General features: G+C 44.3%; 1 protein-coding gene across 8 annotated transcripts in view; it reads left to right on the forward strand.

Annotated features, from left to right (window-relative positions):
* LOC121552668 (unconventional myosin-VI) overlaps nucleotides 1–27033 on the forward strand; it is a 105190-nt gene that overhangs the window by 20600 nt on the left and 57557 nt on the right. For all 8 annotated transcript variants that reach the window (XM_041865669.2, XM_041865668.2, XM_041865670.2 and 5 more), the window contains exons 2-12: nucleotides 2909–3029; nucleotides 7361–7430; nucleotides 7739–7812; nucleotides 10178–10307; nucleotides 10867–10972; nucleotides 11672–11727; nucleotides 11821–11918; nucleotides 12366–12530; nucleotides 16346–16426; nucleotides 23679–23859; nucleotides 26729–26873. In XM_041865669.2, the coding sequence (XP_041721603.1) occupies nucleotides 2913–3029; nucleotides 7361–7430; nucleotides 7739–7812; nucleotides 10178–10307; nucleotides 10867–10972; nucleotides 11672–11727; nucleotides 11821–11918; nucleotides 12366–12530; nucleotides 16346–16426; nucleotides 23679–23859; nucleotides 26729–26873 (1223 nt within the window). In that variant the 5' untranslated portion in view covers nucleotides 2909–2912. The remainder of the gene's footprint in view (nucleotides 1–2908; nucleotides 3030–7360; nucleotides 7431–7738; nucleotides 7813–10177; nucleotides 10308–10866; nucleotides 10973–11671; nucleotides 11728–11820; nucleotides 11919–12365; nucleotides 12531–16345; nucleotides 16427–23678; nucleotides 23860–26728; nucleotides 26874–27033) is intronic.

Consider the following 27033-nt stretch of genomic DNA (forward strand, 5'->3'; position numbering starts at 1 on the left):
TGCCAGGAGAATGTTACCTGTCCCAATGCATAGTGTCAACTGTAAAGTTGGAATAATGGTCTGGGGCTGTTTTTCATGGTTCGGGCTAGGCCCCTTAGTTCCAGTGAAGGGAAATCTTAACGCTACAGCATACAATGTCATTCTAGACGATTCTGTGCTTCCATCTTTATGGCAACAGTTTGGGGAAGGCCCTTTCCTGTTTCAGCATGACAATGCCCCCGTGCACAAATCGAGGTCCATACAGAAATGGTTTGTCGAGATCGGTGTGGAAGAACTTGACTGGCCTGCACAGAGCCCTGACCTCAACCCCATCGAACACCTTTGGGATGAATTGGAATGCCGACTGCGAGCCAGGCCTAATCGACTAACATCAGTGCCCAACCTCACTAATGCTCTCTGACATTGCTCGTTCTGATATTTCTTAATTTCTTTCTTTTTACTTTTTTTTTATGTGTGTATTGTTTTGTATTAATGCACTGTTGGAAATAGAAACACAAGCATTCGCTGCACCTGCGATAACATCTGCAAGTCTGTGTACATTTACATTTTAGTCATTTAGCAGACGCTCTTATCCAGAGCGACTTACAGGAGCAATTAGGGTTAAGTGCCTTGCTCAAGGGCACATCGACAGATTTTTCACCTAGTCGGCTTGGGGATTAGAACCAGCAACCTTTCGGTTACTGGTACAATGCTCTTAACCACTAAGCTACCTGCCGCCCACGTGTGTGTACGTGACCAATGAACTTTGATTTAATTTGATAGTATATTCAGATAGAATTAGACCTCAGCATGAGGATGTGATGTGTAGTACTTACATTGGCTGGTGACTTTTACAGCCCAGCCAATAACTTACTAGCAACCTTTGACCTATGTTTTGTTACACCTGATTGGATAAAGGGACATTCCTGGAATCTTAGTGAGAGCCTTCTATGCTGCTGAGGCATAGAGAGTTCTATGTTTGAATGGATGATTATATGAAATGATATTTTGGGTATTATTGAATTTGGCTTATTTTAGGATGATGTGAAAAGCAAAGACCCAGTCAGTTCTTGGCACAGTGCATAATTTTTATAGAGGTTATTATGAATGAAGGTCCACATTAAAAACTCTCCAGCATTATGAAGTTTGTTCCACTTTGATTACCAGCCAAAAATAACTATAAGCTTGTAGGCAAGCATCCATGTAGACTAGTTGAATCGTTTGTTGTTGTGGCCAGTAACATTGTGAATAGCCCTAGACATCATTTGGTTGGCTTTACTAGTTTTCCTCTGCTTGTAACAAGAAAATGAATGTGTTCTATTATTATTCATGATCTCACCCTTTTTAGTAGGCTAATAGGATCAGCACACCACTTAGTGAAGTGAAAAAAGCATAAACATGACCAGGCCTATTAGTTTGTCACTTCTGGAAACACAGTCTGTACTAAGGCTCTGTCAGTGCCAAGTTGTTCAGGTCCTAGCTATTCCATTGTTTCACCAGATGGAAAACCCCTGTGGAGTTACTGAACAAACTAGGCTTAGGCCTACATTTCACTCATTGAGTTTGTTTGCGTTACATATTAACATAGTTATTTGAGTGGCAGCGGCACCTATATTTTAACGTGGGGTGTTTGTGTAGAGAGAGAATAAGGCGATTGTGGTGCATAGTAAGCGATTCCCAAAGCATGACCTGAATAATTGATAATTGAGCATTGAAAATCACCCTTGAACCCAGGCTGTGTTCTGGGACCTGGCCAAACTCTACAGCTTTGTGTCTCAATTATCGGTCAACGGACCCCTATCTGGAACAAACTCTGAGTTGTAGAAACTTAAATGCGGGAATCCGGCTCCAGTGTGCCACTAATCTTACGGCTGGGAATTGCCAGGGTCCTCAAGATACGATATTATCACGATACTTAGGTGCCGATATATGTGTTGCGATTCGATACTGCGATTTCATTCTGATTTAATGTTCAAATATATTGTTCACTATATGTCTGCTGCAGAGAGAGCATGAGAAAGCTCAGTCAGGGGAATAACAGTGCTGAAATCATGTTGGCTCACTATTTAAAAAGAAGATGGAGAACAAGCTATAGGATGAAAATTAGCAGAGTTTTGGCACAGGTACAGCCGACTAGGGCTAGCTTACGCTACCTAGCAAGAACAAAATATTGTTTAGTGCTAGGGCAAAAAAAAAGATATGCACCCCTTGGGGTCCCTAGGACCGAGTTTGGGAAACGCTGCTCTATGGGGTCTTACGTCAGAGTTGTTTTGGCCCAGACTTAGGCCTACACGTTGAAGTCGTTTGTGGCCTGTCTTTAGGCTATGTACAATACACAACACAACAGCCTGGGGTGTCTGCAGATTTCCCTGAGGGGTGCTAGGCTGCTCCTTCTACTCTACTGTAATCTCACCACAGGAACAGGATCAGCTGGTGGTTGGACTCAACAACATGATTATTGGAGACCTGGCTACAGCAAGGCCCATTAGAATGTGTTTAACGTGAGTCTGCTGGTGTGCTGCTCATCTGCTTAGGGTAGGCTACAGATACTCTACAATTAGGGTGCGCCCCAAATGCCCTGGTCAAAAGTAGTGCACTATAAAGGGAATAGGGTGCCATTTCGGTACTAGTCTAGTGCCAGTGATTAAATTAAGCAAGCACCCTGAAAAGAGGATTTCAAAATATATAGGCCATTAAACTCTCAAACATACTGGGAGTGAGTATTAACCATTCCATACACAATTGTACTTGATCTCTTGTCTTCATATGTGAAGTGCTAGCCTGTACATTTGTAATAACTTGTAGGCTAATTGCCCCTCAGGGATAAATTACGTTTTTATTGTGTGAATTAAATGTAATAACTGTTTGATGGCTTTAGGAAAGGAACCAGCCTCTAACGGTCCCCTGTGACTGTCCTCTTGTCTTGCAGTGTCATGGAGGATGGGAAGCCGGTGTGGGCGCCCCACCCAGCAGATGGGTTCCAGCTGGGGACCATAGTGGACATAGGAGCAGACAGCTTGACTATCGAGCCGCTTAAACAGGGGCAGAAGGTGGGTGATCACACACGCATGTGCAAAAACAGACTTCTATGATCGCTATAACATTTTCCACCCAGATAATTTACATAATGGTGTGGTGTGGAGGCCATCAGTGAAACATCTGCTTCCGAAACTCTATAGATGGTACCCTATAGATCAAGGGTACTCAACTCTTACCCTACGAAGTCCGGAGCGTGATGGTTTTCTGTTCTTCCTGGTAATTAATTGCACCCTAAATCAGTCCCTGATTAGAGGGGGAACAATGAAAAAAAGCACTGTAACTGGCTTCAAGGACCAGAGTTGCGTTTGAGGGCTATACATGGTACCCTACAGATGGTACCCTGTAGATGGGACCCTATAGATGGTACCCTGTAGATCAGGGATCATCAACTAGATTCAGCCGCTGGCTGATTTTTTTTCTATTTTTTTTCTTGACAGATATATTTGACCAACAGATATATTTGACTAAAACATAATCATTTCAAACCTTGCTTACATTTGTATACGATAACACGATAACAAAATGAAAATCACTTGGAGCTGATTTCCTGGTGTTTTTACAGTATTTTATGTCCAACAATGAAAATTCAAAAAAATCAACAATTGTATTTATTTTTGCTCCGAAAATGAAAACCACCCGCGGGGTGCTAGTTGGGGAACCCTGCTGTAGACGGCACCCTGTAGATCAGGGGTCTCCAACAGGTCCATCCACAGCTACCAGTAGTTGGCAGCCCACCTATGAGCAGCTCGCCAAACAATTCTGAAAGTACATGCAATTTTCACGTTCCACAGCAAACTGTCATAAACAAATCTCACAAGTATCTGCTACTATCTAATCAACACAACATTGACAGTATCCCAACCCATGGTACCCCATGGGAATCGAACCCACAACCTTGGCGTTGCAAGCAAGCGCCATGCTCTACCAACTGAGCTACACGGGGTACTGCTAAATCATTTCCAGTAACAGTCCGTCTGTGTGGTGCGTGTGTGCGTTTGTCTATCACTCAATGCGTAGCCAGTTGATGTGATAACCATCTTGTGGGTTGACAAATAGTTTCCCCAAAACCTTCTCAATTAAATGTTAATTGCAAAGTAGGCTAACCTGACAGAAGTATATTCTTTTGTATCTATTATTTGTTATTTGCAAACATTTTATAGGTCCCCCCTTAGAGTTGTTTATTAACCATTATTTTACCAGGTATATTGATAGTACGCTCTTTTCTCTTGTACAATAAGGACCCGGGGAAGAGTTGCAGGGGAGAGGAGAAGAGAAGAATGTGCCTATTTGAAAGCTAGTAAAAAATGTGTAGCTTGCGACATGTTACATTTTTTTAAAAGTACCTCTCATGCTAGAAAAGCTGCCCTACAGAGGGTGACCTACAGAGGGTGACCTACAGAGGGTGACCTACAGAGGGTGACCTACACAGAGGGTGACCTACAGAGGGTGACCTACAGAGGGTGACCTACAGAGGGTGACCTACAGAGGGTGACCTACAGAGGGTGACCTACAGAGGGTGACCTACAGAGGGTGACCTACAGAGTGCTTTCCCATAGAAGCCACCAGTCACTGCTAATTCACTTTTCCACTAGGCTAGATCATGTGTTACACTCTGTGCAAAGCTCTTGATGTTAGCCAAACCTAGTTTCTATGGTAACTCATGCTTCCTTGTGTGGCTTTGTCATCAGTTGAATGTCTTCCTCTAACAATCTGCTCACTTAGTGTGTTTACATCCGGCCCATAAAGCATGGGACTCTGTCAGATCCTTTATTATGAAGGAAGCTGTGTGTGTGTGTGTGAGTGTGTGTGTGTAACGGGTGTGTGTGTGTGTGTAACGGATGTGTCCTTTCTCCGGCCGTTATGGTCAGTTCTGGGCCCTAACAGGGAGTGTGAGGGGCACAATGTGTGTTCTGTCCGGCGGCAGCCAGTTTGTGCCAGTGTACGGCGAGCTCCCTTGTCACCCTTTCAGAGCAGCAGCAGCATACGCAGCCTGGCAGACCCCTGTAGGGGGACTTCAGGAGAGAGGGGCTGCTCAGTGCATGACACCACGTCACACTCACAGCTTTAGCCACAATGGCAGACTCTGTGGCCCACAGCGTTAGGTAATGTGTCCCAGACTGGGGTTGCGTCCCCAGTGGCACCCTATTCCCTATATAGTACACTACTTTAGACCGGAGCCGTATGAGCCCTGGTTGAAAATATTGCACTATAAACGGAATAGGTTGCCATTTGGGACGCTGATAGTTTCTGCACTGTTTCACTCTGCCGTGGTGTCGGTGAAAGAGTGAGAGACCGAGGGGGGAGGGGCGTGTTTAAATTCAGGGGGCATTGCGTCATCCTCCTCCACCTCCCCTTCCTTCTCCCCCTCTCCTCTTGCCTTCAGTCACCTCACGTGGCCCAGTGCTATGAAATCCTGCCAGTTTGGGCCCAGAATGTGATACATTCCATTGCAGGAAATAATGAACTGACTGTATGTCACCTTGGCTTCTTCAACCTTGGAGATTTTAAAACCCTCTTGCAGTGCCTCTTTATTTGGAGAGACTAAGGCCACATCCCAAATAACACCCTATTCCCTATATAGTGCAATACTTTCAAAAGTAGTGCTCTACATATGGAATAGGGTAATGGAATAGAGTGCTATTTGAGACACTGCCTAAATTGCTGACCCAGCAGAGGCCAACAGGGCCCTATGGCCCACAGGAGGGAGCAGGGCCCTATGGCCCACAGGAGGGAGCAGGGCCCTATGGCCCACAGGAGGGAGCAGGGCCCTATGGCCCACAGGAGGGAGCAGGGCCCTATGGCCCACAGGAGGGAGCAGGGCCCTATGGCCCACAGGAGGGAGCAGGGCCCTATGGCCCACAGGAGGGAGCAGGGCCCTATGGCCCACAGGAGGGAGCAGGGCCCTATGGCCCACAGGAGGGAGCAGGGCCCTATGGCCCACAGGAGGGAGCAGGCTCTGGCTGGGTGCGTCCCATATGGTACCCTTTTCCCTACATAGTGCACTACTTTTGACCAGGGGTTAGGGCTGTGGACTGGATTAGCTAACTTTGAAAACATGGGGATAAACGATGTATTTCTTTGATGTCGCTATCAACTTAGCTACCCCCTTAGTGTGGACTTTTTACACAGAGTTTGTTTTTGTGACAAATCAGAAGCATGTGACCGTGTTTTCTTTCAAGCGGTAACTTCTCAAGCTCCCCTGGGACTTAATGGAAAGTGGAGGGAGGGAGGGGTGGAGAGAGAGAGAGAGAGGGAGAGAGGGAGGGGTGGAGAGAGAGAGAGGGAGGGGTGGAGAGAGAGGGAGGTAGGGAGGGAAGGGGGGAGAGGGGTGGAGAGAGAGCTGTGGAGGGAGGGATGGAGAGAGGGAGGGAGGGAGGGGTGGAGAGAGAGGGGGGAGAGAGAGAGAGGGGGAGAGAGAGCTGTGGAGGGAGGGATGGAGAGAGGGAGGGAGGGATGGAGAGAGGGAGGTAGGGACGGAAGAGGGGGAGAGAGAGGGAGAGAGAGCTGTGGAGGGAGGGATGGAGAGAGGGAGGGAGGGGTGGAGAGAGGGAGGGACTAGTAGAACTCATCAGCCAGACTAACCCGTTGGTTTTGTCTCACACACGGAGTCACGCTAACTTGCAATCGCAATGTGCTTTGAGACGCTTTTAGGATTCCGAAATAACCCATAGCGCTCACCAAATGTTTTTACCATAAACACGTGCTATGAGTAACACACACATACACACACCCTACTAACGCCAAACTAGCTCCAGCCTCACAACACTTGGCTAGCTGTATTGTTTTTCCTGGGCCATGCATGTGTGCTGAGAATGCTAATGAATAATACATGGTGGCTGTACTCTGCAGTGGAGGTGCTGACCGATGACCGTGAGCCAGAAGAGGGGAGGGGCTGCAGCTTTCAGCCAGACTCCGCCTCTCTAGCTAGCTCCCAGCCCCCAGATCCTGTTTCTGCCTCTCCAAATAATTAATTGTCCCCTGATGTGTCACTCACTGCTGCGTACGCCAGGGCCTCCTCCTGCTGTTGGTTCTGTTTGATTGAAGCAATGGCCTCCGAACAGTCACTATTTTTAGTAGCTCGTTGGGAGTGCAAAAATAACACATTGACAGACTTGAAAAGACTCCTGATTTATATAATTAAAAGCAAGCACATTGATTGGAATCCAAATATACTTAATTATTTTTATTTTCTCCTTTCTCTCTCCTTTGTTTAATGTTCTAAGCCACGTGTACTTGATGTAGTTGCCCACTCTTCAACTCTTATACATTAGAAAGAGAACAGCATAGTGCCAGCATAGTGACGTGCTAAAAGTCATCTTTCACCTCCATCTTGTTTTTACAGAGCTTTACGGCCCAGATCAACCAAGTGTTCCCGGCTGAGGATGATGTCAACAAACATGTGGAAGACAACTGTGAGTTTATAGCACAAACACTGCTATTGTTTTACCATAAGTCTTCAGTATCCACAAGGTTTTTATGTTTCTCACCATCTCATAAAGCTACCCTAACTGACACTTAAGTGTTTTTACAGCACTATATGAAGTTATGAAGTAAATTACAACCCTGAAACTGTCGCCCGATGCAAATGATTCCCCTGAGGATTGAGGAATGCCATTTTGTGGCAATATGTTCTTATGTGTTTTCCATTTTGATCCATCCTCTTCTTTTGAAAGTTTGTGATTAGCCTGTCTTAACTTACTTTAGGTCTGTTGTTTTTCAGGTTCTTTGATGTACTTGAATGAAGCCACTCTCTTGAACAACGTCCGTGTGCGGTATAGTAAAGATAAAATTTATGTAAGTACTTTATAACAGACATAGCTACAGTGGGGAAAAAAAGTATTTAGTCAGCCACCAATTGTGCAAGTTCTCCCACTTAAAAAGATGAGAGGCCTGTAATTTTCATCATAGGTACACGTCAACTATGACAGACAAAATTAGAAAAAAAAATCCAGAAAATCACATTGTAGGATTTTTTATGAATTGATTTGCAAATTATGGTGGAAAATAAGTATTTGGTCAATAACAAAAGTTTCTCAATACTTTGTTATATACCCTTTGTTGGCAATGACACAGGTCAAACGTTTTCTGTAAGTCTTCACAAGGTTTTCACACACTGTTGCTGGTATTTTGGCCCATTCCTCCATGCAGATCTCCTCTAGAGCAGTGATGTTTTGGGGCTGTCGCTGGGCAACACGGACTTTCAACTCCCTCCAAAGATTTTCTATGGGGTTGAGATCTGGAGACTAGCTAGGCCACTCCAGGACCTTGAAATGCTTCTTACGAAGCCACTCCTTCGTTGCCCGGGCGGTGAGTTTGGGATCATTGTCATGCTGAAAGACCCAGCCACGTTTCATCTTCAATGCCCTTGCTGATGGAAGGAGGTTTTCACTCAAAATCTCACGATACATGGCCCCATTCATACTTTCCTTTACACGGATCAGTCGTCCTGGTCCCTTTGCAGAAAAACAGCTCCAAAGCATGATGTTTCCACCCCCATGCTTCACAGTAGGTATGGTGTTCTTTGGATGCAACTCAGCATTCTTTGTCCTCCAAACACGATGAGTTGAGTTTTTACCAAAAAGTTCTATTTTGGTTTCATCTGACCATATGACATTCTCCCAATCCTCTTCTGGATCATCCAAATGCACTCTAGCAAACTTCAGACGGGCCTGGACATGTACTGGCTTAAGCAGGGGGACACGTCTGGCACTGCAGGATTTGAGTCCCTGGCGGCGTAGTGTGTTACTGATGGTAGGCTTTGTTACTTTGATCCCAGCTCTCTGCAGGTCATTCACTAGGTCCCCCCGTGTGGTTCTGGGATTTTTGCTCACCGTTCTTGTGATCATTTTGACCCCACGGGGTGAGATCTTGCGTGGAGCCCCAGATCGAGGGAGATTATCAGTGGTCTTGTATGTCTTCCATTTCCTAATAATTGCTCCCACAGTTGATTTCTTCAAACCAAGCTGCTTACCTATTGCAGATTCAGTCTTCCCAGCCTGGTGCAGGTCTACAATTTTGTTTCTGGTGTCCTTTGACAGCTCTTTGGTCTTGGCCATAGTGGAGTTTGGAGTGTGACTGTTTGAGGTTGTGGACAGGTGTCTTTTATACTGATAACAAGTTCAAACAGATGCCATTAATACAGGTAATGAGTGGAGGGCAGAGGAGCCTCTTAAAGAAGAAGTTACAGGTCTGTGAGAGCCAGAAACCTTGCTTGTTTGTAGGTGACCAAATACTTATTTTCCACCATAATTTGCAAATAAATTCATTAAAAACATTTTCTCAATTTGTCTGTCATGGTTGACGTGTACCTATGATGAAGATTACAGGCCTCTCTCATCTTTTTAAGTGGGAGAACTTGCACAATTGGTGGCTGACTAAATACTTTTTTCCCCACTGTATATCCTGCTGTCTGCCTCATCAATCTGGTTTTAAACAGCTGTGCACCATGGTGAACAGGCCACAGGTTGAACCAGCACGGGTGATGTCAATAGAACACCCACTCATCATTATCATGCTACAGCCCTGCCACTTCAGTCTCTCTGTGCCTACTGTACTGTATGTGTTGTGGTGTGGTGTGTCCCCTCCCTCCCTGCTTGTCAGTGTGATGGCCAGGGCGTGATGGCCTTGTCATTGTCACTCTGGGCTGCCAGGTGTCTGCTGGGAGGGAGGGCAGTTACAGTGGCACACACACACAGCTAGCTCTTGTTGTCACTGTCTCACTGCTGGCACCTGTGTCCAACCCAGGCTCAGGTGACCTCTGTAATCAGCCAGGGAGCAGAACAGAGCCAGGGAGCGCTATCTTGTTCCCCACTGAACTTAATTAGGTCCTCTGAGGTGACAGTGGGAGGCAGAGGGACGTGGATGCCAGCAGGTGCGGAGAGGAGACCGATGGGACACTTGTTTTCCAACAGGTGGCATCTAGTGGCTGCAGTGAGGAACTGCCTGCTTTGTCCAATGGAAGAGTGTTAGGCAGATATCAATGTGTTAATTCCTTTTAGCAGTGTTTTGTTAGGTCACTGAGAAAAAGCTGGGTGTTATATCAACACAAGTTTTCTCTCCAACAGCATTGGATGTGTATTTTTAAGTACAGCGTCTTGCTAAAAACAGATTCCTATAAGTGTACTAGTGTATTTCTGACTTCTCTTTGTTTTTCTCCCAGACGTTTGTAGCTAATATCCTGATAGCAGTGAACCCCTACTATGACATCCCGAAGCTCTACACTCCAGAGACCATTAAACAGTACCATGGGAGGTCCCTGGGAACCCTGCCGCCCCACGTCTATGCTATTGGTGAGAACTGCTGAGGAAGGAACACACAGGATACGTTCCAAATGGCACCCTATTCCCTACATAGTGCACTACTTTTGAGCAGTGCTCATTGGGCTCTGGTCAAAAGTAGTGCGCTATGTAGGGAATAGGGTGCCATTTGAGACGCAAACACAATGTCTCTCTGTGCCACTGTTGGGCTGTGTTACACTTCCACATCTGTCCACCAGAGAGCAGTCTATAGTCATTTTCACAGTATTCTCAGTCTTTGCTTATCAGTGAGATTTAGCTACCTATTAACAATGAGCATTCATTGTGCAGTTTGACTTTGCTAATGCGAACATTGTCTTGAGGATTCCATTCAGAGAAGTTGTATATCACTGAGGTAAAGGATAAACAATAAATACTGTGTCATCTAGCATGTGATTTAGAAGTACAAGGAGCATTTATTGTACAGTTTGCATGGCTAATGCAACCATAGGCTTAATTTATGATCCCATTGAGATACATTTTGTGTCACTGAGAAAAAGGAGAGGGTAAACAAACTGTAAACACTGTCTGGATGTGTGTCTCTGTGTGTCAGCTGACAAGGCGTACAGGGACATGAGGGTGCTGAAGATGAGCCAGTCCATCATCGTGTCCGGGGAGTCTGGTGCCGGGAAGACTGAAAATACCAAGTTTGTCCTCCGGTAAAGTCATGACATTTCCTGTGTATCGTCAACACACAGGATGTGTCCCAAATGGCACCCTAATCCTTTTGTAGTGCATAATTTTTTTACCAGATCTAGTCAAAAGTAGTGCACTATATAGGTCAGGGTTCTTCAAGTCCGGTCCTGGAGGGCCGAAACACTTCTGTTTTTTATTTCTACCTGGTAGTTAATTGCACTCACCTGGTGTCCCAGGTCTGAATTAGCCCCTGATTAGAAGGAGAGGATGAAAAACAGAGGTGTTTCGGCCCTCCAGGACCGGACTTGAAGAACCCTGATATAGGGATTAGGGTACCATTTGGGACGTATACCCAGTCTGATCTGGCAGGCTGTTTGTACTTGTTTATGTAAAATAAGTATGTTCTGAGAGTATTCACATTAAAGGGGAAGCTCACAAAGTTTTACCTGTAGACTTATTTTCACTCTTTATAAGATTTGTAGTTGATCCCTATTATTTTTTTTATTTTATTTTTTTATATATATATTTTTTTTTCATTACAGAGGAAATTGGTAGACACATTTTGATGACTCAGCAAAATGTGACAACCTCTAACGAAACAAAATATAAAATAAAAACGGTTTGGGGGATCAACTACAAGAACAGAAAGAGTGAAAATAAGGTCATATGTAAAAGTTGGTGAACTTCCCCATTAACTCTGATTCTTTCTTTCTGCCCTGTAGATACTTGACAACATCCTATGGAACAGGTCAAGATATTGATGAGAGAATAGTTGAAGGTAAATATGAATTTCACTTCCCAGCAGCATGACCTAATACCACACTGTATGGATTTGTGTTTTAATTGCTATTCTTCTTCATCAATCCCACAGCCAATCCCCTGCTAGAGGCTTTTGGGAATGCTAAAACCGTCAGGAATAACAACAGTAGTCGCTTTGGGAAGTTTGTAGAGATCCACTTCAACGAAAAGGTACAGCAGCACCACTGTAGAATAATTCACTATCAATGAAATCATCAGACAACAACACCAAAATAGTGTTCAAATACGATTTGACAATTCTTTCAAATACTTTGTCTGCTTTGGCTTGCATTGAGTGCCAGATGGGTGGAGATTACTGTTTTGAGACTTCTGTTATTTCCATTGCACCAGGCAAGCTCAATAAAGCCCAGCTTAAAGTGATGCTCTCAAGCTTTTGTGTAATTTCAGCCAGTACTTTTGAGTAATATGTCATCCATTTCAATTAATATTTTTAGCAATTCGTATAAGATGTTCCGAATTCCAATTTTTTATGCAATATTTTACAAATTTGTAAGTGCTTAAGATCCCAGACTGCATCTTTAAATATTTAAAATGATTTCTAATAGTATTTGAACCCAGTTCTGATGCTAATTGAACCTGTGTTGTTGTGTCACTCAGAATACTGTGGTGGGAGGCTTCGTGTCCCACTACCTGCTGGAGAAATCCAGGATCTGCCAGCAGAGCCACGAGGAGAGGAACTACCACATCTTCTACCGGCTGTGTGCCGGAGCCTCCGAGGACATCAGGACCAAGTTCCACCTGGAATCCCCAGACGCCTTCAGGGTGAGTGGGGCCTACGGGCCAGCCTTGTTCCATGTGTCTTGTCCCTCCAGAGTGGATACGTTGTAAAAACTCTCCTCCTGCTGTGACCACTATTGAGCCCCTCTTTTAAAGTCCCCTGTCTGGTCCCGCTCAGCCTCTGGTCCCTCTCAGCCTCTGGTCCCTCTCAGCCTCTGGTCCCTTTCAGCCTCTGGTCCCTTTCAGCCTCTGGTCCCTCTCAGCCTCTGGTCCCTTTCAGCCTCTGGTCCCTTTCAGCCTCTGGTCCCTTTCAGCCTCTGGTCCCTTTCAGCCTCTGGTCCCTTTCAGCCTCTGGTCCCTCTCAGCCTCTGGTCCCTTTCAGCCTCTGGTCCCTTTCAGCCTCTGGTCCCTCTCAGCCTCAGGAATATGAGGTGCTTTGACTCCAGCTCTTGACAGCAACATTGTCCACTGTAATTGAGATATACAAATGGAATGATGCATTGATAATTGCAGTGACATTTTTGCTGATATCCAATTCAACTTGGACATTACTATTGACGTTTGGAGATCCTGGCTCTCGGCATAAATTTTAGAGGGCTCAGGCACATCCTGCGAGAGGTGCAGATTAGAATATAGAATTAACAACAGCACCCAGATAAGTCAAATGTCCTCTCTTTCACATCCAGTACAGATTTGCATCTAATGGATCCTGAATTGAAACTGGATTTGAGCAGCTAGACAGAAAGGAAGTTGCAGAGAAAATATAGGATTTAAGTAAATCAAACTTCAATGCTGACACATACATACATAATTTCAGCGTGGCTCCGGAGGTAGCCTACATCTCCCCTCTCATATTCTCATAAAATGTGTGTCATTTGCAGTACTGCTCTTATTTCTATCTGTCCAGTGAAGCGATTCTTCTGGGCAGTAAGCAAGGCAGTTCTGCCTTACCGAGCTACCCTCCTGTAATAGTCTCATCTGTTTTTTACTTTTTTCTGCTGATCTGGAAACAAAAAATGAGGTGGAGGGGGAAGGGGGTGAGAGATACAGAATCCTCCCAAAGGCATATCTCTGTAATGAAAACCTTTGTTCCGTTTCAGCTGAGAATGACTCCTCTCGTGCAAACAAGATAAGCCACCGGGTTCTGTTCTGTTTTTCTCTCCTACCCACCTGGGAAGTTGTTGTCGCGCTCATCATCAGGCCTATCTCTAGTGACAGGCAGGAAGAGAGCAGGCTACTGAGAAGTCATTAAAAGTCGCACAAAAGCAAATACGGAGAGGGATAAATGTATTTTGTGCCAAATATAAACAATTTGCCGTGAACAATGGTGAATGCTCAAGACTCAAGAAACAGAAAATCTGTATTAGAGTCCACACAGAGACAGTGATGTGGATATATTACTTTACTTTGACTTTCGAAAGTCATTAAGTTTCCCGTATTGCAACTGGTCATGCATGGTGTCTGTGATGTGTTGACGATCATGTTAAACCATCACAAACCGAAGCTGGCACTAAGACCGCACTCAATGAACTGTATACGGCCATAAGCAAACAGGAAAACGCTCATCCAGAGGCGGCGCTCCTAGTGGCCGGGGACTTTAATGCAGGGAAACTTAAATCTGTTTTACCTCATTTCTACCAGCATGTTAAATGTGCAACCATTTGGCCATTCTGACCATAATTCTATCCTCCTGATTCCTGCTTACAAGCAAAAACGAAAGCAGGAAGCACCAGTGACTCGGTCAATAAAAAAGTGGTCAGATGAAGCAGATGCTAAGCTACAGGACTGTTTTGCTAGCACAGACTGGAAAATGTTCCGGGATTCTTCCGATGGCATTGAGGAGTACACCACATCAGTCACTGGCTTCATCAATAAGTGCATCGATGATGTGGTCCCCACAGTGACTGTACGTACATACCCCAACCAGAAGCCATGGATTACAGGCAACATCCGCACAGAGCTAAAGGGTAGAGCTGCCACTTTCAAGGAGCGGGACTCTAACCCGGAAGCTTATAAGAAATCCCGCTATGCCCTCTGACGAACCATCAAACAGGCAAAGCGTCAATACAGGACAAAGATCGAATCGTACTACACCGGCTCCGACGCTCGTCTGATGTGGCAGGTCTTGCAAACTATTACAGACTAAAAAGGGAAGCACAGCCGCGAGCTGCCAAGTGACACGAGCCTACCAGACGAGCTAAATTACTTCTATGCTCGCTTCGAGGCAAGTAACACTGAAACATGCATGAGAGCATCAGCTGTTCCGGACGACTATGTGATCACGCTCTCCATAGCCGATGTGAGTAACACCTTTAAACAGGTCAACATTCACAAGGCCGCAGGGCTAGATGGATTACCAGGACGTGTACTCTGAGCATGCGCTGACCAACTGGCAAGTGTCTTCACTGACATTTTCAACCTCTCCCTGTCTGAGTCTTTAATACCAACATGTTTCAAGCAGACCACTATAGTCCCTGTGCCCAAGAACACTAAGGTAGCCTGCCTAAATGACTACCGACCCGTGCACTCACATCTGTAGCCATGAAGTGCTTTGAAAGGCTGGTCATGGCTCACATCAACACCATTATCCCAGAAACCCTAGATCCACTCCAATTTGCATACCGCCCAAACAGATCCACAGACGATGCAATCTCTACTGTGCTCCACACTGCCCTTTCACACCTGGACAAAATAAACACCTATGTGAGAATGCTATTCATTGACTACAGCTCAGCGTTCAACACCATAGTGCCCTCAAAGCTCATCACTAAGCTAAGGACCCTGGGACTAAACACCTCCCTCTGCAACTGGATCCTGGACTTCCTGACGGGCCGCCCCCAGGTTGTAAGGGTAGGTAACAACACATCCGCCACGCTGATCCTCAACAAGGGGGCACCTCAGGGGTGCGTGCTCAGTCCCCTCCTTTACTCCCTGTTCACTCATGACTGCATGGCCAGGCATGACTCCAACACCATCGTTAAGTTTGCCGATGACACAAAGGTGGTAGGCCTGATCACAGACAACAACGAGACAGCCTATAGGGAGGAGGTCAGAGACCTGGCCATGTGGTGGCAGGACAACAACCTCTCCCTCAACGTGATCAATACAAAGGAGGTGATTGTGGACTACAGGAAAAAGAAGGGGCCCGAGCATGCCCCCATTCTCATCGACGGGTACATCACTGGGGCCAAGGTTCCTGCCATCCAGGACCTCTATACCAGGCGGTGTCAGAGGAAGGCTCTAAAAATTTTCAAAGAATCCAGCCACCCTAGTCATAGACTGTTCTCTCTGCTACCGCATGGCAAGTGGTACCGGAGCACCAAGTCTAGGTCCAAGAGGCTTCTAAACAGCTTCTACCCCCAAGCAATAAGACACCTGAACATCTAATCAAATGGCTACCCAGACTATTTGCATTGCCCCCCCTCTTTTACGCTGCTGCTACTCTCTGTTTATTATCTACGCATAGTCAATTTAATAACTCTACCTACATGTACATATTACCTCGACTAACCGGTGCCCCCGCACATTGACTCGGTACCGGTACCCCCTGTATATAGCCTCGCTATTGTTATTTTTACTGCTGCTCTTTAATTATTTGTTACTTTTATTTCGTATTATTTTATATTGTATTTTGGGGGGATTTTGGGGGGGTATTCTTTCTTAAAACTGCATTGTTGGTTAATGGCTTGTAAGTAAGCATTTCACTGTAAGGTCTACACCTGTTGTATTCGGCGCATGTGACAAATACGATTTGATGGGATATTCAATAGGTGTTTTAGGTGTTGTAAAAACTATGTCATACTGCAGTATATTGATCCATGCAATCTGCTGCTGTTTGCTGATTCTTGTCTATGTTGCAGTATTTGAACAGAGGATGCACTCGCTTCTTTGCAAACAAGGACACAGACAAACAGATCCTTCAGAACCGGAAGAGCCCAGAGGTACGGTACATATCTTAATCTCTCTCACCTCCCTCACTCTCTTTCTCTCAATCTCTCACCATCTCTCCCCTATATTGGTTTAATTGTATCTTCACTACTCCAAGTATTCCAATATCCATGAAAACCACAGAAGGAAACCCTCCCTCTGATCTGTAGTTTTTGGCCAGGATTCCCATTGCTATCTAATGACAGACGGTTTCGCATCTCCAGAACTAATTGGAAATGCACTAGGCACAACTGTCTGCGGAGAGAGTGAACAGAATGTACTTTTCTATCCCCATCTGTCTCAATGGCTTTTACCTTTACTTAATGGCCTGCTCAGTCAAAGAAGGATCTTTTTTTTTTGTCTTGGTCTATGGATACAGTGGCTTCCAGTAGTGACATGTTTTACTTATAAAGTTTTTAAATTCCCACAAAGGAGCCAACAAGTTGTTTTATTTTCATTCTGGTCAGAATAAACCCCTTGTATATTACCTCTGGAAATGTTGTTCTCTGAGATGTGATGCAGATAAGCAGCAAACATTTGAATTAGGAAAGGAGCCACTGACATGACCGTATGGATAGATGTAATGTACCGCATCAATGAGAATTATTTATCCTCCCAACGAAATGACTTCCTTGCTTTGCCTTCTCCCTTTGATTAATTATGCATACAGCTGTAAGTACTCCATTATTGCAGCTGTGTGTATGGAACCCCTTCAGGACTCACTTTAATTCATTAGTATTGTTATGAAGAAATGACCTGGACAACACTATGCCTCTTTTTCTCTCCCCTTGAGGGACAGTGATGATTCATTTGTTCTGTGTAGGCTAGTTGGGGACATCAGTGGGAGTAGAACAAGTGTCTCTCTGGGTATGGACGTTTTTAGTCAGATAATGTTTTTTAATAGAGTTGCTGATGACGTATGTTTTAGTAACGGTAATAGTAGCATTTAGGTTAAAAGGATAGAAATATCAGTAATGATATTTATATTGTTAAAACTGCCAAGTAAGTGAAGAGATTATGAGTACTTGTTGCGGTTGAGTTTTCAGCGTGTTTAAATTTAGCAGATTATATTCAGGTGAAGCTTTTAGATGGTAGGTACAGTACAGGTAGGTATTGCATTTACCCTCTTTCAAGGTTCACAGCTGGACAAAGCAGGCTCCAGAGAGCCATGGATCTTATTATATGATCATGGAGGATCATACCTTTGATCTCAGGAAGCACCTGCTCATGATAAATGCTGTGTTTGGCCTATTGGAGAGCATCGTGTTGTGACAAATGCTGAATAAGGCCTTCATGTTTATTGCCAGTACATATGATAAGCCCGTACTAGGGTTGCAAAACTCTGGTAACTTTACCAGAAATCCAGAATTCAGTTTCCAGAAATCCTGGAAAATTGCCAGAATTTTGTAACCCTAGCCCATACATTGTACCATACCATGTCCCTTGTGTTGATCAAGGTTATATGTCTCTTTACACTGCTTCTCTATATAATTCAGGACAATCAGGTGATTTATAGATTTGGTGCCGTGACAAGGACTACTTCTTGTAGATTTTATTATGATGTGAATTTTGGGATTATCTTTTGTCTCAGGGTTCACATCAGTGCTGAGTGTTGTGGGGTCCTTGCATGCTTTCTCTCTTTAAATGCATGATGTGGTTTTGCTCTGTAGTTTAGGGCTTGAGGTCAAAATTACAACATATTTTGTGTCCAGCATTAGGCTGGACCAGAACGTCACAGTACAATGGTTTAACAGCACTCGGGGCAATATACTGTGTGTGTGTGTGTATATATACAGTTGAAATCGGAAGTTTACATACACCTTAGCCAAATACATTTCAACTCAGTTTTTCACAATTCATGACACCTAGTAAAAATTCCCTGTCTTAGGTCAGTTAGGATCACCACTTTATTTTAAGAATGTGAAATGTCAGAATAATAGTAGAGAGAATGATTTATTTCAGCTTTTATTTCTTTCATCACATTCTCAGTGGGTCAGAAGTTTTCATACACTCAATTAGTATTTGGTAGCATTGCCTTTAAATTGTTTAACTTGGGTCAAACGTTTCGGGTAGCCTTCCACAAGCTTCCCACAATAAATTGGGTGAATGTTGGCCCATTCCTCCTGACAGAGCTGGTGTAACTGAGTCAGGTTTGTAGGCCTCCTTGCTCGCACACGCTTTTTCAGTTCTGCCCTCAAATTTTCTATATGATTGAGGTCAGGGCTTTGTGATGGCCACTCCAATACCTTGACTTTGTTGTCCTTAAGCCATTTTGCCACAACTTTGGAAGTATGCGTGGGGTCATTGTCCATTTGGAAGACCCATTTGCGACCAAGCTTTAACTTCCTGACTGATGTCTTGAGATGTTGCCACCCCCGTGCTTCATGGTTGGGATGGTGTTCTTCGGCTTGCAAGTACCCCCTTTTTCCTCCAAACATAACGATGGTCATTATGGCCAAACAGTTCTATTCTTGTTTCATCAGACCAGAGGACATTTCTCAAAAAAGTACGATCTTTGTCCCCATGTGCAGTTGCAAACCGTACTCTTGCTTTTTTATGGCGGTTTTGGAGCATTGGCTTCTACCTTGCTGAGCGGCCTTTCAGGTTATGTCGATATAGGACTCGTTTTTACTGTGGATATAGATACTTTTGTACCTGTTTCCTCCAGCATCTTCACAAGGTCCTTTGCTGTTGTTCTGGGATTGATTTGCACTTTTCGCACCAAAGTACGTTCATCTCTAGGAGACAGAAGGCGTCTCCTTCCTGAGCGGTATGACGGCTGCGTGGTCCCATGGTGTTTATACTTGCGTACTATTGTTTGTACAGATGAACGTGGTACCTTCAGCCGTTTGGAAATTGCTCCCAAGGATGAACCAGACTTGTGGAGGTCTACAAAAAAAATGTCTGAGGTCTTGGCTGATTTATTTAGATTTTCCCATGATGTCAAGCAAAGAGGCACTGAGTTTGAAGTTAGGCCTTGAAATAAATCCACAGGTACACCTCCAATTGACTCAAATGATGTCAATTAGCCTATCAGAAGTTTCTAAAGCCATGACATCATTTTCTGGAATTTTCCAAGCTGTTTAAAGGCACAGTCAACTTAGTGTATGTAAACTTCTGACCCACTGGAATTGTGATACAGTGAATTATAAGTGAAAAAATCTGTCTATAAACAATTGTTGGAAAAATTACTTGTGTCATGCACAAAGTAGATGTCCTAACCGACTTGCCAAAACTATAGTTTGTTAACAAGAAATTTGTGGAGTGGTTGAAAAACGAGTTTTAATGACTCCAACCTAAGTGTATGTAAACTTCCGACTTCAACTGTAAATACACACACATAAAATAAATAAATAAATAAATATACAGTACCAGTCAAAGGTCTGGACACACCTACTCATTCAAGGGTTTTTCTTAATTTTTTACTATTTTGTACACTAATCCCAAACCAGATGGGTTGGCGTATCACTGCAGAATGCTGTGGTAGCCATGCTGGTTAAGTGTGCCTTGAATTCTAAATAAATCACAGACGGTGTCACCAGCAAAGCACCCCACACCATAACACCTCCTCCATGCTTTACGGTGGGAAATACACATGCGGAGATCATCTGTTCACCCACACCGCGTCTCACAAAGACACGACGGTTGGAACCAAAAATCTCAAATTTGGACTCCAGACCAAAGGACACATTTCCACTGGTCTAATGTCCATTGCTCGTGTTTCTTGGCCCAAGCAGGTCTCTTCTTATTATTGGTGTCCTTTAGTAGTGCTGTCTTTGCATCAATTTGACCATGAAGTCCTGATTCACACAGTCCCCTCTGAACAGTTGATGTTGAGATGTGTCTGTGACTTGAACTCTGTGAAGCATTTATTTGGGCTGCAATTTCTGAGGCTGGTAACTCTAATGAACTTATCCTCTGCAGCAGAGGTAACTCTGGGTCTTCCATTCCTGTGGCAGTCCTCATGAGAACCAGTTTCATCATAGCGCTTGATGGTTTTTGCGACTGCACTTGAAGAAACTTTCAAAGTTCTTGAAATGTTCCGTATTGACTGACCTTCATGTCTTAAAGTAATGATGGACTGTCGTTTCTCTTTGCTTATTTGAGCTGTTCGTGCCATAATATGGACATGGTATTTTACCAAATAGGGCTATCTTCTGGATGCTCCCCCTACCTTGTCACAATACAGCTGATTGGCTCAAACACATTAAGAAGGAAAGAAATTACACAAATTAACTTTTAAGAAGGCACACTTATTAATTGAAATTAATTCCAGGTGACTACCTCATGGAGCTGGTTAAGAGAATGCCAAGAGTGTGCAAAGCTGTCATCAAGGCAAAGGGTGGCTATTTGAAGAATCTCAAATATACAATATATTTAGATTTGTTTAACCCTTTTTCTGTTACTACATGATTTCATATGTGTTATTTCATAGTTTACATGTCTTCACTATTATTCTACAATGTAGAAAATAGTTTTTAAAAAATAAAGAAAAACCCTTGAATGAGTAGGTGTGTCCAAAGTTTTGACTGGGACTGTATGCATATACATATATACATACAGTGGGGAGAACAAGTATTTGATACACTGCCGATTTTGCAGGTTTTCCTACTTACAAAGCATGTAGAGGTCTGTAATTTTTATCATAGGTACACTTCAACTGTGAGAGACAGAATCTAAAACAAAAATCCAGAAAATCACATTGTATGATTTTTAAGTAATTCATTTGCATTTTATTGCATGACATAAGTATTTGATCACCTACCAACCAGTAAGAATTCCGGCTCTGACAGACCTGTTCGTTTTTCTTTAAGAAGCCCTCCTGTTCTCCACTCATTACCTGTATTAACTGCACCTGTTTGAGCTCATTACCTGTATAAAAGACACCTGTCCACACACTCAATCAAACAGACTCCAACCTCTCTACAATGGCCAAGACCAGAGAGCTGTGTAAGGACATCAGGGATAAACTTGTAGACCTGCACAAGGCTGGTATGGGCTACAGGACAATAGGCAAGCAGCTTGGTGAGAAGGTAACAACTGTTGGTGCAATTATTAGAAAATGGAAGAAGTTCAAGATGACGGTCAATCACCCTCGGTCTGGGGCTCCATGCAAGAGCTCACCTCGTGGGGCATCAATGATCATGAGGAAGGTGAGGGATCAGCCCAGAACTACACGGCAGGACCTGGTCAATGACCTGAAGAGAGCTGGGACCACAGTCTCAAAGAAAACCATTAGTAACACACTACGCTGTCATGGATTAAAATCCTGCAGCGCACGCAAGGTCCCCCTGCTCAAGCCAGCGCATGTCCAGGCCCGTCTGAAGTTTGCCAATGACCATCTGGATCCAGAGGAGGAATGGGGGAAGGTCATGTGGTCTGATGAGACAAAAATAGAGCTTTTTGGTCTAAACTCCACTCGCCGTGTTTGGAGGAAGAAGAAGGATGAGTACAACCCCAAGAACACCATCCCAACCGTGAAGCATGGAGGTGGAAACATCATTCTTTGGGGATGCTTTTCTGCAAAGGGGACAGGACGACTGCACCATATTGAGGGGAGGATGGATGGGGCCATGTATCGCGAGATCTTGGCCAACAACCTCCTTCCCTCAGTAAGAGCATTGAAGATGGGTCGTGGCTGGGTCTTCCAGCATGACAACGACCCGAAACACACAGCCAGGGCAACTAAGGAGTGGCTCCGTAAGAAGCATCTCAAGGTCCTGGAGTGGCCTAGCCAGTCTCCAGACCTGAACCCAATAGAAAATCTTTGGAGGGAGCTGAAAGTCCGTATTGCCCAGCGACAGCCCCGAAACCGGAAGGATCTGGAGAAGGTCTGGATGGAGGAGTGGACCAAAATCCCTGTGCAGTGTGTGCAAACCTGGTCAAGACCTACAGGAAACGTATGAGCTCTGTAATTGCAAACAAAGGTTTCTGTACCAAATATTAAGTTCTGCTTTTCTGATGTATCAAATACTTATGTTATGCAATAAAATGCAAATTAATTACTTAAAAATCATACAATGTGATTTTCTGGATTTTTGTTTTAGATTCCGTCTCTCACAGTTGAATTGTACCTATGATAAAAATTACAGACCTCTACATGCTTTGTAAGTAGGAAAACCTGCATAATCGGCAGTGTATCAAATACTTGTTCTCCCCACTGTATATATATATAATTATTTTTATGTATTATTTAAAACCACCTGCGGGCCAAATTCGGCCAGTTGGGGAACCCTGCCTTAGGTCATCAATTGTTCTATAAAGAACAAACTGCTCCTGTACACCAGCCTCCCTAAATCACTGTAACTTATGGTTGTTGTTTACAAGGCAATTTCTGCTCTGTACTTTATGGTGTACAGAAAAATATTACTAATTGCCTTATTTTAAATTAATAAACGAGTGCAATCACCTTCAGTTACAGAATAATGTCAGTTGAAATAAATTCAAGAGTCTAAAATTGCATGTAGAGATGGGTCTTATTCAGACATTTCATTTTGATGTTGGTAAAAGCCATTTATCTGGCATTCTATTCTGGTGTTAGAAGCTACAGTATGTTATCATTTCTATGCCAGTATACCATCGTACTGTGACATTGTTCTTGTGTGGTTGGTTTTCCAGGTGTGTGATCGAACTTACTATCCCTGCTTCTCTTCCTACTGCAGCTAGTTGAAGATGTGATGTACTTTATCTTTCATGCAGGTTTATTGTGTTAATTCCATAACAAATTAGCATTCTAGCTTGAAGTCCCAATTTTACATGTCAAATAGCAGCCCATGCCTCATCTCAGATCCAAACACTTTCACCAAGTCAAAGAAAACCTCAGTGAGGGAGACAGATGGTATTTTTACTTTATGGGTAATTAGAGACGTTATTTGTTATTTTATTGACCTTAGGACACAGACTTGACACAGCTTATTTCAAGCCTCCAATGCAAGCCTATGATCTTTGAGACAGTACCCCTTCTGTGAAGTGTGTGTGACCCTGGTCACTGACCCATCCTCTCCCCATGGTCTATCAGCACCTGAAAGCTGGGTTCCCGAAGGGTTAAAGTTAAGGTTATAGAGAGAGGGGCTGCGTTCACACAGGCAGCCCAATTCTGACATTTCTTCCACTAATTGGTCTTTTGGCCAATCACATCAGATCTTTTCACATCAGATCTTTTTTTAGAGATGACATGATTGGTCAAATTAATAGGGCTGCCTGTCTAAACAAAGCCCCGGGTGAGGGCGGCCACTGACCCGTTCTCTCCCCACTATGGTTCCTCAGCACCTGAAGGCTGGGCCCCTGAAGGACCCTCTGCTGGACGACCAGGGGGACTTCAACAGGATGTGCGGGGCCATGAAGAAGATCGGCCTGGATGATACGGAGAAGCTGGACCTGTTCAGGGTGGTGGCCGGAGTGCTGCACCTGGGCAACATCGACTTTGAGGAGGCAGGGAGCACATCAGGTAAGCAGGGTGACGGTCGGTCGGTCTCTGTCTGACTATTTCTCTCTCTCTCTCACTCACTCACTCACTCACTCACTCACTCACTACTCACTCTCTCTCTCTCACTCCCTATAGTTTCCACATCAGGTGAGCCAAGTCTTTCTCTCTCGCTCTCTGTATATCTCTCTCGCTCTCTTACCCACACTCACTCACTGCTCATCATAGTTTCAATTGTTTTTTGCATGCTTGTATGCAAGCTTTCTTAAAGGGATACTTCAGAATTTTGGCAATGAGGCCCTTTATCTACTTTCCCTTAGTCAGATGAACTCGTGGATACCATTTTTATGTCTCTGTGTGCAGTTTGAAGGAAGTTACTAGCTAGCGCAATTGCTAACTAGCGTTAGCTCAATGACTGGAAGTCTATGGGTATCTGTTAGCATGCTAGTAGATACCCATAGACTTCCAGTCACTGCGCTTATGCTAGTTAGCATTGCATCACGAAACTACCTCTAACTTTATACTGGACACAGACATACAAATGGTATCCATGAGTTCATCTGACAAAATCCCGAAGTATCCCTTTAACACATGACTGGCTTATGAGATGTCTTGTCAGACTACATTGCTCCAGAACACACACTATTTGGTACACTAACCAATAACAAAGACACAGCTGTCTCTGTCAGTGCAGTGACAATATGAGTAAAATATGAGTAAAGGACCAGGGCACAGGACAGGAAGTCTAAGGGATGCTGAGAAAGTGGTAGTTAATAAAGTTTTGTCACAGAGCTGGCAGATACCTTGGCATATTCTCAATGTGTGTTGTTGCATGAAGAAGTAATCTGTCTAGTCTACCCACAAAAACAATCCTCTCGTTGTGTCCGGGCAGCAGATGCCATTTTGCTGTGGTCCGCCAGGACACCCTGCTCTGTGAATGATGCAGAGGTTGTTGATTCTGCTCACCACAAGTCTTGAGTGTCACACTCCTGATGGTAACACCATAACACTAGAGCTCACATTAACATAAAACACTGGCGGCCCACTGGTGTGGGGGTCTCACAGGAAAAGCACCATTGTTGTAGTCTGTGAAAGGGCGTTTGTTCACTATTAAAGAGCCATTACAGACACCGCGGACGCTGGGGACTAGTCCTTCTCCTCCCCATTCATTATTAATACAAAGCCATCGGAGTAACTGATGAAATGACTCTCATGTGTCTCTTTGTGAATGTCGCTCTTTGTAGTCATCTGCGGTAATATCTTACAGAATCATCTTGTAGATTTGTATTGTTAGAGCAAGTTAGTATATTCTCTTATTTGTCAGGACTGATGCATTACATTGTGAATGTCTTGGGCTCTCCTCTACTCACTGACTCCACATTACACATGCTGTTCCCGACAACCCAGAGGAAGATCACATTTCTATGGGAATAAACCATTTATTTTGAACATCAGAGTAAAACTTTAACGTAGTGGCTTTCAGCCCCCCTCACTGGAAGTAAAGTGAGAGTGGCACAGCATGGTGGCATTTAAAAAGAGTAGTTTGTACTCAGCGGGAGTCTCCCGTGGGCACGCTTTTACAGCAGACCGAAGCAAAGAGTCCAGTCAGAGAAGATAATGAACATGAGATGTGAACTGTCCTGCTGCTCCCTGTCCCTAACATGAAACACAGGATATACTGCCTCTGCTCCTTTGAGAGGGTCTCCTTCCTGTGTAGCACCTAAAACTTTCCCCGTTATCTCCCTTCTTCCAATGTCCCCACCAAACTATCCCCCTTATCCCTTCTTGTGTCGCCCCTAAACTGTTCCCCTTATCCCCTCCTTTTTGTGTCGCCCCTAAACTGTCCCCCTTATCCCCTCCTTCCTGTGTCACCCCTAAACTGTCCCCCGTATCCCCTCCTTCCTGTGTCGCCACCAAACTGTCCTCCCATAGAGGATGAGGACTAATCTTTGTATCTGTGCCATTATAGCGTCTGTGACAGCATGGGCAGCGCCATTAAAGCAATCTCCATTTTGAAGTAGTCCATTTTCTTCTTCACGATTGGCTGATCCCTCCTGATGACCCGGTTGGACATGACTCCAACAGGGTCACCAGGAGGAATCAGCCAATGAAGTTGGAAGTCCAACCCAGTTGACTACATTAAAAAGGTCATGCTAATACAGCCTTTTGGCCACTAGAGGCCTCTATCATTCTCTATGGTCTCCTTTTCCCCTCCTTCCTGTGTCATCCTTAGAACTGTCCATCAAATCCCCTCCATACTTTCCCACTATCCCCCCTCTGGTCCACCCCTGGCTGGCATGGTAGGTGACTTATGAATTGCATAGTGATGGAGTGCTATGGTTCAGGAATCATTTATGAATAATGTTTCATTTGGAAATGGATTAGGAAATAGATTGGCGGAGGTTAAGTCTGCACTGATAAATCATGTGAGATTGATTGCAGGCTTTGTCCTGATATTATTGGGACCAGACCAAGGTGAATCTCCATATGTAGCTAGTGCTTTAAAAAAATGATAGGCCCATAGCTAGTGACAGTATTTTATCTTATCCAGAGCGACTTACAGGAGCAATTGCTCAAGGGCACATCGACCGATTTCTTTCACCTAGTCGGGTTGGGGATTCGAACCAGCGACCTTTCGATTAATGGCTCTTAACCGCTAGGCTACCTACCGCAATGTATGTGCACTCACTATCTGCACATTTACCCAGTGTCAGAGCTTGCTCAATCTCTAATAAAATCACTCTTGACATTTTGACTTTGACATTGAATGACAGCTGTATAGTAGCTAAATTCCTACTAGTCGTTCACAACATCTAAACATCGTCCTTACAACGTTACTAACAACATTACTAACTACTCATAACGTTACCGTTCTCTATGTCTGTTCCACCAGGCGGCTGCACCATAAAGAACCAGTCAAGCCAGACGGTGGAGTACTGTGCTGTGCTTCTGGGTCTGGAAGAGCAGGACCTGAGTGTCAGCCTCACGTCCAGGGTCATGCTCACCACAGCAGGGGGTGCCAAAGGAACAGTTATCAAGTAAGTCACCATAGCCCAGGTCATGTATCTCTCTGTGCTGATAGTTAAAATTAGGAGCGCCACTCTGTCACACACAAGGCAGCATCAGCCAGCAGCAGCCAAGCATGCATCCTCCCTCCCAAACTCCCTCCCTCCCTCTGCCCTGCTATATTTCTCCTGT

The sequence above is a fragment of the Coregonus clupeaformis genome, chromosome 36 (genome assembly GCF_020615455.1).
Source record: "Coregonus clupeaformis isolate EN_2021a chromosome 36, ASM2061545v1, whole genome shotgun sequence".
NCBI lineage: Eukaryota > Metazoa > Chordata > Actinopteri > Salmoniformes > Salmonidae > Coregonus > Coregonus clupeaformis.